Consider the following 14496-nt stretch of genomic DNA (forward strand, 5'->3'; position numbering starts at 1 on the left):
ATCTCATGATATAGTTTAATTTAAAGTATCAGAAGTCAGATTTTCATTACGTGTTCGGGCAGTCGGAAGGAAGGCTAATCATCAGCTGCCATATCTCGTCACAATCAGAATTCATACTCTCAACATTCAACATTCAGATGTTTCAGAGTCAACATTCAGATGTTTTTTGCATACAGGTTTGCTCAGAAAGAGGAGTGGACCGATAAAAAAGCTCTCCAGCGTGGGATAATGATTTTATTTTCAATAAGAGTTTATTATTTTGTATGACAAATGGGTCCTAGCATGAACAGAACTATATGTTTACACTCATTTTTTTAAAATAATCTCATGATATAGTTTAATTTAAAGTATCAGAAGTCAGATTTTCATTACGTGTTCGGGCAGTCGGAAGGAAGGCTAATCATCAGCTGCCATATCTCGTCACAATCAGAATTCATACTCTGATACGGATATACTCTGCTTATTAATTACTCACTGACGTAGCTGTTTAGTCGCTGCTGATTGGATATTATTCATTTATCATTTGTAAATGAGTTTTTTTAAAAAATATCTGGGGGGGGGCACAGAGGGCTTCGGGATTCCGGACAAGATTACCGAGTCTAATTTCTGTTACGAGAAACAGCGAAAAGGGCTCACTGTGATTTACCAGGAGTGATTATTTACATACTTCAAAGTGATTTTGAAGTATGTAAATTATGCTAATAGTTAAATATTAAATATTGCTCAATGCATATATTATGTAAATCATTTCGATATTTTACAGGGTTTTTTTTCAATTACTCTGCACCGCTTATTTTAAACAAAGTATCAATATGTAGCCAAAATAATTTTTCATGAGTTTCTAAAATCCATGTATTTTGCGTCTTCGATGGTTTGGCCCGAAAATCTGAAATTCAGTTTCGAGATACAACGGAACTTGCTCAGTCGTCAGAAGAAAAAAATGTTTCCGGTATACGAATGCAATCGTTATCGAGGGACCAAACACCGTTGATTTTCAGAATTCCATCAAGGGGAAGAAACTATCAAAAGTATAACTGATGAAATAGATTCTTCCATCAAGTTTTCTATTCTCTTTTTAATTAGTTTTAATTTTTTAGTTCTGTAACGAAGGAATTTTTAAGCTGACTTCCCACTCTTTGTCTTACGTAATAGCGTTGAAGAAATCGTGTACACATGTATGCTCTGAATGACAGAATATTGTTTTAAAATGTTCAAAGCTTAATTATTTTTTAAATTAACCAAATTTCAGTTTCCTCAGAAAGACGCCACTTGGGGTATCAGGGTAAGAAATAAAAATGATTTTGTGGTGCATTACACATTAAAGATTTAAAAATAAAAAGTAATTAATTTTCAAAATACTTGATTTTTATAACAATAATAGAAGTAACAGAATTCACTTTCGCACGAACAAGAAGATCGTCAAAAAATTTGAACTCGAGATTTTCATCAAGTCTATGCCTTTTCGAATCTTCCCGAGCTGGAAAAAAGTGCATTTTTGGAATTATTGTCTACACGATAACTCAAAAACGTTTTGAGCTTGGTGCATGAAATTTGGCGTCTTTTTACCAAATTCGCAGATTTCGAAATCCTTTCAGAGGATCTCTGTTTTGGCGCCGGTGAGCACTTGTGCACAGAAAATCCAATATGTTTTTTACACCGATTGAAAACCAGAATTTGATAAAAAATAACAAATGTAAGCACAACTTCCTCTACAAATTGCATTTTTAAGTTATCTGATTTATATGAATGCGAAAATATGACTGCTAAACAGTCAACCTATTGACAGATTTAGTTCAAAAACTCATAAATAATATCGAAGTTAAATTTGTGCACCAATTATTTTTTATCCATCTTTTTATGTCCTGTAGTGATCGTCTTCATATGAACAGCTGATCAGACAGACTTTCTCTAAATGGACTTCATTCGAAATTTGAACGGCTTAAATACTGTATGCCAAATTTCATCCATTTAACGTAAAATTTGTGAGTTACTGTTCCCAAGACAGACAAAAAAAAAATGAGAATGTGTGTTTCGGACTCGGAATGGTTTCAAGCGTAGCAACTCGTCAAAATTTCGATTACAAATTTTTGGATGATAACTCTCTTCTCTTTGTTAACTTCAAATATGAAAAAGTTAAGCTCAAAGCAACCAAACCAAATGAGGATTTTAGAATTGAAAAAAAATCTTAGAAACATGGCACTAAGATCTTTTTAAGATTGATATGATATCTTGGAAACTGTTTTGAGATATTCTTTGTTAAAAATTTTTAATTATTCTCCTTAATAAAGAGTTATTTATAATTTTATATTTGTGAATTGTCACAAAGACCCATTGCTTATTCAGGGCGTTATGCAAAATGGCATCTTCTTCACCTTTAGCTGCGTACATCATGCAGCCGTTACTTTCGGAAAAATGCAGCAAGTTTGTCAGCATTACAAAAGTGCAAAGTTTTATGAACACACCGATGCCGTCGATTCTGTTTTGGGAAATTTCTTCCGGTTGAAGGTTTTTGTACGCTTACAGATAACACATTTTGTTCACTATTATTAGTCATTTTCCTTAAATTATCGAAGAAATTATAATTTGAGAACGATTGATGAACGGAAACCTGATAAAAACAAGACTCTCAAGGGGAAAATCCACCAAATATCAAGTGTGTGTGTGCGTGGGGGAGAGGGTAGATTTCAATACTAAACTTTGCAATTTTCTCCTCTGAAAGTTTAGATAAAATGTGGCGGATTTTTCCATCTACAATTGTATTTTATTGCAACAAAAAAAAAAAAAAAAAAACTTCTGCACATAGTGTTCTGCAAGACTTCATTTTGTTTTTTCATCCTATGTATAAGTTCATTGAAATAAATGAACTGCAAAATGACAGAAAAGATGTCTCAGTTAGCTTTGATGCAATAGTATAGCTTTGATAGATAGTATGCAGCAGATATTGAGCGTTTTTTGACCATTCGTAAATTTTCAAATTGTGCAACATTTAGACTGTTTTGAGTGATAGCAGTTTTCTTTTAGGTTTTTTTAATGACTTTATGAGGAAATCGAAATCTGAATCTCGAAGCATTTTTATTAGTGAATTTTATATAGATTGGAGATTTATTTAGCCATTTAAAAAAACATCCTGCATAATGCCCGTAATAATTGAAAAGCATCAAATTATTAAATTAGATGTCACTTTTTTTGCTCTCGTACCTATTTAATACTTACAACAAATGTTGCCCCTACTCCTTAAATTTCCTGTTAAAATTATCTGTATCAGAGTCGATGAATATGAAGTCGAAAAATATGAAATATATTTAATATCTTCCATATTTTTGTTCTAGTAAATATTTCTAACAGAAAACAGCTCCAAAAATTCATGGTTTCTCTGTATGTCACAAATAATCTGCGATAAATGATTAAATAGAGAATAAAATTCAGACAAAAAGATTCTTCTTGGCAATCTGCCCCTATTCGAAATAACATATGAAATTAATTTTTCTTAACGATGCGAAGAAATTGAAATTCCAGTCCTTTATTATTATAAGTTGCAAAACGGTGATCGACGGTTTGAAAATATGAAAAGTATTCCCGTTTTAAATAAGGAAGCCATTTTCATATAAAAAGCTATTTAAAAATTTAACATTCATAAGGTGCAAGACTGGAGGATATTTTTACTCATTTTTAAATTCTTTTCAATCAGAAGAAAATTTGAAAACATTTCGGCGGTTTTACTGTAGTAAACTTATTGGAAACCCTAACGAGGAAGCAAAATAACTGGAAGAAAAACCTCTTGATTTACCACTTGCAGAGGCAAGGTGTGCGTGCCAAAAAGTCCACTATAACTCGCAGCCCAGAAAAAGTATCCGATATGTTATAGAAATCGGAAAAACATTTATATTTTCTAAATGACCCGAGACTTCTGCGCCGGCATGCAGTCTCGTCATTTTTACATCAGTGACCATTGCCTGCTGACTTGTGTAACACACACGTCATGGGCGATCTCGACGGGCCGCAAGTGGTTAAAGAAAGGAAATGAATACAGGATTTCAGAGAAATGTCTTATAAAAGCATTTTTATTTATTCTACAACAAAAATACACTTACACGGGAGATTCGATTACAATGAAATGAAGTAATCGGGTCAACACTATGAGAATTTGACCTTTGTCTGTGAAAGCAACATATAAATAGATGAAGGGGGCGGAAAAAAGAATTTGCGAATGTCGTGGCCTTTTCAACGGACTTCAGTTCCATTTTAAGAAAAAAAAAATCAACGTATTTAATTTTTTTAAAAAATGAGTAATACTTTGAATGATGTAGGCATAAGATATTATACTGGCTTATATACTTGACTTATAAGGTTGCTTGGTGCAAATTTTGCTCTAAACTAAATGAATGATTTGAGGAAATCAAATGACAAAGATTTTCATATATATAGTAATAAGCGACATTGTTTCTGCAGAAGAATTATTACAAATAATGAAAGTACATTTTTATTTCATTCAAAAACGTATTCTTAATATAGAAAATTATATTAAAAATTAAGCATTTTTAGTGAATATTCTCAAATTTTACCGATGAAATTTTTTGATTAAAATAAATATATTTTTTAAAAAATTACAAATATTGCCTCTATTTCTAAATGTATATTCATTCTAAATTTTTTGGTGTTCATTTTTTTAAATATTCTATTGTAAAAAATAATTCGACGATTGTAAAAAACACTTTCATTATTCTTATATGAGAAATGTTATTCCTTACAAGCTACTATAAGAAACGAAATATTATAAGAACATAAATAAACAATCAAGGAAATCTAAAATTCGATCAACAAATGAAAAAAAGACACGTAGGGATTATAATTAGGTAAAAACTATAGTCGCGTGCTTTGATCCTTTGCTACGGTCACTCAATACTAATCTTTGCGAAAAGTACCCGTATGATGCGCTTCGAAAGAAATGGGGCGCCACTCACGCTCCTGGGCTGCTTTGGATAGTGAAAAGCGAAACGACTGCAAGGTATTTCAAACAAAGCTTTTGCATTCAGCTTCCAGACTAGAAGTAGAAATCACAAATAGTTTTACAAACAATATTTTTAGATAAATACTAACTGCGTTTCACATATTAAAAATATACTTTATCTTGACGCGTCATTTAACCTTTCACTACTAATCCGGCCTCTATGCGTTAGACCGTTTTAGGACTGGTTCCTATTTCAAACAAGGATGTAAAGCAAATGATAGCTAAGGAAGCCCTCATTTTACATCCTCGTTAAAAAAAGAAACCGGCCAAAAAATGGTCGGTTCCCATTCTATGGAACTTGCAAAGCCGATCCGGGTCCGGCCAGTTTAGCAGTGAGAGGGTTAAACAGTCAATGATTATTTCTTTATATTAACGGCAATTATCTGAATAATATAATTTAATGATATTATTGCTTTACATTGCAACTATTGCTACTCATTTTGTGAAGAAAATTTTATTTATTTTCTTTTATTAATGACACACTGAAAGAACTAACATTTTCTTTTACATTTGCATTGTTAATTTATTGGTATAAAATCACTTTTATGTTGCTTCAATAAAATTTTCTGTAAAATTTACAATAGTAGCATTTGCCTACGCTTCACTTCATTTAAATAACTTACAGGCAAGTTTCTAAATTTGTACTCCACACTTAACAAACTAAAACTTTTTTCTTTCTTTCTAATAATTAAATGAAAATTCTGTTCTAGATGACCATTCATAAAATGGAGAATTACGAAATATTTAAATGAAAAAAAGATATAGACGACGCGGTTATCAGTTAAGTATTTAAAATGAATGTTATAAACAGAAAAAAAATTTAGTTTTTGCGAAACGGACAATTACAAGTTGTGATCGAGTTGATTTTTTTTTTCAATCAACCGAAACTGTTCGTGCATTCGAGTCACTGTGTATCTTTCCAAAAGCTTCACGTCTATAAATTTTGTTTTCATTAGAAGCTATTAGAAAAAATTGTGATTCAATAAAATCCAGGTTTAGATTTTTAAATGCTAGTAACTAAAAAAAGAATAATCATTTTATTTTTTTAAAAAAATGGAAAAGCCTTTTCTTCGCGAGATAATGCTCCTCTCGGATACTTTTACATAAAATACAACGTCATCATAAATAAACCAAATATATTCACTCAAGAAACTATAAAATGGTATCTTGTTTTAAAAACCAAGCAGCGCCTTAAAACCTCTGCAGGGAACACTAGATAAGTTTCCAAATTACAATGATTCAATTTATGAATTCAGTTATTAATCGTATTTTTTACTAGCTATACAAAGTCAGTTTATTAAAGAGGTGGTAAAAATATGAGGATTTCTAACTAATACTGAAAATATTAATACCCAGAGAGTTTTTCTTTCATTATAATATTGTAAAAATTCGGCTCATAAAAACATTTATATTAATAAACATATTTTCTATCATTCTCTTCTGTTCATCTACAAGGATCGAGCTGACAGCAAACGCCAAAATTCAGAAAATTGTCAATACAAAACTGACTAGAAAAATGCTAACTTCTAATGTTTCTTTTTACAAAAAATTACAATAGCGAGTTTATAGAATTTTTATGAAAGTAGAATAAGCCTTCAGAGCTTATTTCCAAGGGAAAAAAAATTTCCCTTAACACTTTTATTAAAGTATGAGAAAAAGACTTTGCTCTTCAAATAAATCACAAAACATGAACATACGAGTTTGATTATACTTTGGTTTATGTAATTGAGAAAATAACTTTTTGAAGAATTTGATGTAATGCAGAACCCAAAAACATTGAAAATAAGGGGATAATTTCATATAGTCACTTATTAAACTTGAATTTAAAATTTAAAAGGAAATAAGCTCATAAAGTAAGCTGCATCGCAACCACCAGGGGGAAAAAAAGCCATTAAAGGAAACAGCGGTGGTATGAGAAGGAACCATTTCGACCTTGAACTCCGAACAACCTCTTAATACTCCGTCATCAAAAAAATCGCCAACAGAAATTTCATAAAAATTTTTTCACATATTTCCCATCACGGAAAAAAAGTATAATCTTAACAAAAAAATAATTAGGCTAAAATCAAGGACAATTCAATTTGACAATGTGTGGAGAAAATGTCACAATGTAGCATAACAGCTATTAAGTAGTTCTGAATATTATTCAAATATATTCAAAAACAATTTATATATTTCAAAAGAATCGATTTTAAAAAGATCTAAAAATCTATAAAATCCAATGATATTTTCAACAAAAGTTTCATTTCATTGCGTTTCGCAACTGCATTTTCGCGTTAAAAATAGAAAATGAGTAGAAAGAATAAGATGCCAAATCTGGTGCTGCCAATAATAATTTTCTATGTCAAAATGAATTGTCTTTGAAAATAATAAAGAAAGAAAATTAATTATTACTTTCGGAAATCCAAGTTTTCCGTAAAATGAAATGTTTGGAGCCAAATTCGAAACATTTCTTTGAGACATAATACCTGAGTCATATGTTATACTCCAATCATTTCGTCTACAGCATTTAAAAGGCTGAACGCAAATATATATATATATAATTACAACACTGAAATGAAATTAAACAACAAAGAAAAGCAACGTTCCAAAAGTCTCAAGTTCCTTTTGAACTCTTCGCTCCACATGGCACGTGAGAGAATGTCGAATTTTTTCATTAAGTAACGTTCACTTGTTTAGACGAGTCGACTACAAGAAAGAAGAGTCCCTCGGCACAGTAGCACAAGAATTTGGCACAATAGCGACATCTTCGCCAGGATGGCCATGATAGAGACTGCGTCCAGAATAATACACCAAGTTCCATGATTTGCCGTCAGTGTCAATAGATATGTTTGCACATACCGGCTTCACCGTCCAGGTGCAGAAGTGTGAGGGCGCGGATGATGACAGGACGACACGAAGAAGCAGTCTTTTGAAATAAATAATGGCGGCCCGCTGGTAGAGAACTATATATACAAGCGAGAGGGGGCGCCTTGAGAAGAAGAGGCCGAGGTTGCACGATGAGTGTCATCAGTGTTGCTGCTGCTTCTCCTTCGGTTGTCTGGTCTTGCGATGTCTTCGCTCGCGCTCTTTCCTCTTCTTCTTGCCTTTACCTTCCGAAGATCGCGATGACGATTCCGAAGACACTGCGGAGAGAAATACCGGAAAAATGTTTAAGAACTACATTAAGAAGAAAAAAATCGTAGAAGCATTGACAGAAAATTTCAGTGATAACAACACTTTTTTATAGTTTTTTCCCCTCTCTCTATTATCAAGCAGAATGGACCTTTTGTTTTGAGAAATTGACGATTTGATAAGACTCAGAGTTTATGGAATACTTAAAATGTTTACAGATTTAATTAGGTAGCATATTAAGATGATATTTCATTTTACCAGTTTCAATTCCTAATCTGCAAAAAGTATGAAATTGCTCATTGCTAAAAATGTGTCAACATTATCAATAAGTAAAGAAAATTTATTTGATTATCTTGTTTAAAATAAAAGCTTGAAACATAGATTCAAAATGTTTAGTTAAATAAAACTGAAAGCAGAATGTGAAAGTTAAGGGCAATTTACACATGTAGAAATTTTACCCGAATCGAGGCACTTTTCACAGCAACCATCTTCTCCCTGCACCTTGACGGGACATGCTTCTTTGGGACATTTCTTGCGTTTACATTTTGCTCGACCGTCCTGAAACATATTGTATTTGTCAGAATTAATGAAAAACAAGATTTGATATATTCAAATACAGAATCTTTTTAACGAAGAATTTAATTAAAGAAAAAGGCTAATATACATTTTAATGTATTCAAAATGTTACAGTTAACGTGAAAAATTAATGCTATACAATATATTTTGAAAATGAAAACTCGTAAAATTTTTACATCAATATTATGATTTTAGTGGTGCTGCCATGTATTAAGCAAAATGGGAAGAAAAATTAAACAATATATTTTCTAAATATTTTATATATCAAAGAAAAAACAGAATTAAGTACAAATTTAAATTTTAACAATATTTAATCACACAAACAATCAAATAAACACAAGAATTTATTATATCCCTGGAGTACGTTGTAGACAAATTGCCATAATGATTTTCAAGAATTTCCACTGAAAAAATTCTCAATTCTTCCATTTACAACTAAAAAAACTTACAATTAAACACGGACAAGCATTTTCTGCCTTTAAAATGGATAACGCATCTGAACGAATGGATAGAAAAATTGCAATTAGAAGGTATGAAACAAAACTACTAATGTTGAAAGTTAAAAAAAAAAATTATTATAAAAAAACAGTATAGTATTTTGTACAGTTAACAATACTGAATTGCTCCTTGAAATTAATATGAAGATATTAATTAAAAAGCGGGAATATCAAAGTTCAAATCAAATATCAAAATAAATATAAATAATAATCTCATGACATTTGTGATGACGTTTTGCATTGACTGCTTTTTTTTTCCAAATAATTTTAAATGAGAAGCATTATTTTATTCATTAATTATTAAAAAAAAAATTGTCTTTCTTAAAAGGATTTTTTTTATTATTTTATAACTAACGATTGCATATATACATTTCCAAGAGAATTTATTAACTTGTCAACATTTTACAGTGCTCAACTTTCCAAAAATTAAAAAGCTTATTTGCCTTAAGTATTTTCATTATAGGGGGAAAAAATGTAATAAATGAATGAATCACAAAGGAAGAAAAGAAATACAGATTGAGCTTAACAGAGAGAATAAGATCAACTAATATATTATTTCACATCAAAAGGGGCTCTTATTTATTTCTGCTGACTTTAACAGAAAACTCTGGCATAAATAAAAATAGTCAAGGTTTTGCGTACTTCGCGTAGACTGTCGACAAGAGTAATCTTTCACAGTTTCCAGTCATTTAAATTGGAAGTCATATTTCTCTTCTGAATCCATTTCGTCTTTCGAAAGCATATTGCCTGAAGAACATCCGCGAGCAATTAAACCTAAATAAGCGTCCCCCCACGTCTCACGTTGAGAGACGGATTAGTGACACATCGGAGTGTAGTGAAACTCTTTAATGCCAGCAAACATCTCCAGGCGCCACGAATGTCACAAAGTACTCTCGTCACCAAAAAACGTTCCAAAACACCATTCCGCCAAGGACATCATAATGGCCGGGCTATTAATATCAAGACTGGCGCCATTTCATAGCAACGAAAAAATACAGGTAATCCGAAATGAAACTCAAATGAGAAACTCGATCCGTGCAACGCGCCGTTGCCAAATCGCATTTCGAGAAATCATTAGTCTTTTGACAGAATCCAATTCTGAATCATCAGCACCCACAACAGAGACAGCATTCTCCACGTGCTCTGAAAATGGAAATGGACGATCAAGTTTCGTTTGTTTTGCATGGAAGGGCAAATGATTCATCCATCCGGATAATGTTCCTTTGCGGGTGTGGCTCCTCTGGTGCCTGTCAATAGGCCGTTCGTAAACGGTGCCAGCCATAAGACACGAGAATCGCGGGGACGGAAGTAGCAGAGCAACGCCTGGGAGGCCTCCATTTGAATTCAGGCCAGGGCAAAAGAGTGCGAGAGGCGTCTGCTCTTTCATTTCATCGGTGGATGCGATTTATTACCGAAAGAAAAGTATACAGTTTCTTCCAACTTAAGGATACAGTATGACTTTTTCCAGGACTCTTGTCCTAATCCGGCCAATTATTCAGTCGAAGTCATTCACTCTTTCATCGACTTTAATTAATCAAATGACTTGTTTTCAGCCAGAAACAACGCACGCATCTTCTCTTCATCAGCACGGTGATGGATTATACTAAATGAAGTCCCTTCAAACCTTGATCCTGGATGAAAGTTTTGTTGTACAAGCACATATTTTCAAATTTCAGTTCTTCATTGGATGCTGCTTCATCCGTTCTGTTATGACGTTCAGATATTTCATCATTTCAGTCCTAACCTAGGTATTTTGGCAGTTATTCATTATAATAGCGCATTAAAAAGGTTAAAATAACGAAAAAAAAGAATGCAGCATTACACCATTGAGAGTACACAAATGAAACAATAAGTATTCTTGCAGAATACTGTGTAAATATTAATTCAATCTCCCTCAGAAGAGTCTTCGTTTTCATTTCGGTCACTCCCGATGGTAATGGTTAAAATCATCTTTAATGCTTTTCATCTCATTTTTATATCTAATGATTGAGCAATTTTTTTTATTTGCTTAATCAATCTCATCATTTTTATTTATTTAATCTGGCCAAAATTCTGATTAAGTTATTGTCAAACCTATCATGCTACTACTTTGAACATTCATTTCAAATGAATAATACTTTTGTATAAAGAAAAATGTTAAAAAACTGCGATGTGCATTACCTCTAGCCTAAATTTATTAAACTCCTTCCATTTCTAATTATAAAACTGAATTTTGTTGAAACCTCATAATCAAGTTGACAAAAATGAATGACCTATAAAACTTACTATTTAAAACTGAAAACCCGAGTTTTCCTGTACGTATATTCAAGATATCAGGAAATGCGCGAATGGCATTCATGCGCTAGTTAAAATGCAATAAGATTTTAAGGAATTGAAAAAGCAAGAAAAAGAAGCAACGATTTAATATTATTCAAAATAATAGCATATTAAAAGAAGGTTTATATTTCTATGCATACAATGAAAAAAAAAAAGGTTTCTTTTTATTTATTACCTAGAATTTAGCAAGACAAAATTCAAATATAAAACGAGGGGGGGGGGGTTATTACCTCTCTTGCTCTTTAACTTTAAGTCGCACAAAATTAAGGATCCGTATTAAACAAAACACAAAAATGTTTTTGATTTTTACAAATCACTTAATGATTACTTAACAAAAAAAATCATTACAAAGCAAGATTACTTTTTTATTTATTTATTTTAACCGATTCATGTATTTGGAAGTCAATTTCTGCAACTTCTGCAGCCATCAGTTTCATAACTAATCCTTAACAAATAAAGTACATTCTTGTAAGACCTAACGTACATTTTATAGCTATTTCATTTTTGGTGATGTGAAAAATTTTTCGATAAATCATTGAATGCATTAAAAGATGATATGACGCAGCAAGTTTTAATGATCATAAAAATTCAGCTTTAAATTATTGTTCTTTAACTAAAAAAATTCGAAATCTATTTATTTCTGGGCATTAAATTTGAAGTTTTCGGCATGTCATCTTTGTCTGTATTCCTTTTAGATACCTAACATCAATGATGATTCTTTTGAACTAGCAGGATGTGGTATATTTTCCTCTTTTGGCTTGACTAGTAACTGCCTGCTTTCCCATATTACTTAGGTTTATTATCTTCTTACAAAGTGAGTGGAACGCAACAAATGGATTTTGCGGAAGCAATCGAATTCATGCTGTAAAATCAGGATTGCTTTTTTATATCAAATACGGATTTAGAACAACTCATTGTTTGAAAAAAATTATCTGATATACTTTGACTAAGCTGACAGTTTTTCAAATGATAAACAAACATTCATTAAAATCCAGTATGGTAGACTAAACACCACAGCGCTGCTTCTATAGATTGAATGTTCCGACAAAAGAAATGTATTCTATTCTTTCACGCAGTTACAAAAGTCTCGCGCATGCTCATTAGCTGCAATTCGGAAATCTCATGGAAAAAGAATATGTCTCGCAAATCGCAAATGGACTGATCTATACAGGAAAAAAAGGAGGAGAGTAGAAAAGAGGGCGAAATGATATGGTTTCGTTTTTGGAAGCTATGACTATGATCTTTTATTCTTGTAATCTTTAGACATAGGAATTTTTTAGATGGAAAAAAAAATAACTAAGAAGCAAAATCTCCTGTATTTTCCTGGTTTTCATGAAAATTTTCAAATTTCCCTGCATTTTCTCGTTTTTTTTTTCTGTCGATTTTTAAATTTCCTGTATTTTGCCTGCTGACAACCCTGCTTTTAGTTGAGACTTATATATAACCAGAAGCACTATAACCAAGTTAATAAAAAAGTTTTGCCGCATAAAAAAGCTTGTATTTTTTTCATAACTATCTAACCTTACAGAAAAAAAGACACTCAGACACTCATTTTTTTTTAAACCCAAAATATTATAACGAAAGGACATTTATGTCTTCAAATAAGAGTTGAAAATGTGAAAATATCTAATGACACCGCAAGTCGAAATTTGTGTGCTACGAGTGTTTTCAAATAAACGGAAAACTTTCTTGTTCATATGCTCGGATGCAACACGTTAATAGAATAAGCCAAAGAATACTTCTTTAAATATTTCATAGATGCTGCGATAAGGGCAGAAGCTATATGCTCTTCTTTTATTAATATGTATGAAGACAGTAAAATCGGTGTCAAAAAAGGAGATCTTACTTTGCAATGGCACTTGACACATCTCTCAATACCATACGGCTTGACTATCGGATGCCACTCGTCACCATTGGGGTACACTTGATCCTGATACTTGCAACCTGCGTAGATTTGAAAAATAGGTTCAAAAAGCAGAAATATGAAATAAACAGATAAATATTTCATGAATATCCTATTTATTTGAAATAAGATATTCATGAAAACCGTATGATAAGGGCAACTGTAAAAGAAAATGATTAAAAAAATACTTATTTCGTACTTGAGTGACCTGGGTTCGACTCTTTCCAAAATAACCATTTCTTCTCACACCAGATTAGAATTTCGTGAACAGTTCAGTAAATTTCTGTTTGCAGTTTTAATTCAGATTCATTTATAGAAAATTTTCATGTCAGCAAAATGAGCAAACGAAGCACTTCGCCATTAGTGATAGTCAGAAAAAGAAAATCTTTATAACACTCATTCGAAACAGTCACGTATGAGCAAAGATAAATCCAGTTTCAAATACTCGTTCAGATCAGTTTTGAATTCATTTTTCTATATTGCCAAATATTATTTTTAAAACAACGCATATAATTTGTGAAGGCTATTTTTAAGTCATTAGCCAATCATTTAAATTAAAATATATCTTTTCATATCGGGTTCTTATTCCATGAATCCGCGCATCCATCACTGAGACGAATAGTAGAAATAAACGAGCCGAAACCCGATAAAATTTATCAGGTGTCATTTAAATCAAGGGATTTATTTCTGGCACAGTCAGTGCTAAGTTGGTTTTAACATAAATTTTATATACTTGGTAAAAAGTAAGCAATATAAATAATTCGAAGGAGTCTCACCTCCATTGGCAAGTATTTCCTTAGCGATCATTTTCTCCCTTCCTTGATCGCCAAGCTGTCCGGAGGATGGAGGAACGATGACTTCCGACTTCAGGATGGGCGAAGCTGGGGAAAAAAAGCAATAAGAATGAAATATTTCGAAGTCCATTTTTCGGCTAAATGGAACAAGAGAGCATAGGGGATTGCACTCACTGGGACATTTCTTGCAGCAGGCATTCGGATGCTCTCGGTGCGATTCTTTCTCTGAACAGGTGAGAGGAGGGCACGTAATGCGCTCACATTTCACAGTCAACGATTTGGACTGTC

At 32.2% G+C, this 14496-nt stretch overlaps 1 protein-coding gene across 5 annotated transcripts in view; it reads right to left on the reverse strand.

Annotated features, from left to right (window-relative positions):
• Positions 1-4043: 4043 nt before the first annotated feature.
• The window catches only part of LOC129985332 (chordin-like), a 203516-nt gene continuing 193063 nt past the window's right edge, over positions 4044-14496 (reverse strand). For all 5 annotated transcript variants that reach the window (XM_056095319.1, XM_056095317.1, XM_056095318.1 and 2 more), the window contains 5 exons: positions 14383-14491; positions 14191-14295; positions 13358-13455; positions 8581-8680; positions 4044-8133 (listed from right to left, as the gene is read on the reverse strand). In XM_056095319.1, coding sequence (XP_055951294.1) covers positions 8018-8133; positions 8581-8680; positions 13358-13455; positions 14191-14295; positions 14383-14491 — 528 coding nt within the window. In that variant the 3' untranslated portion in view covers positions 4044-8017. The remainder of the gene's footprint in view (positions 8134-8580; positions 8681-13357; positions 13456-14190; positions 14296-14382; positions 14492-14496) is intronic.

This window comes from Argiope bruennichi, chromosome 9 (genome assembly GCF_947563725.1).
Source record: "Argiope bruennichi chromosome 9, qqArgBrue1.1, whole genome shotgun sequence".
Taxonomy (NCBI): Eukaryota; Metazoa; Arthropoda; class Arachnida; order Araneae; family Araneidae; genus Argiope; species Argiope bruennichi.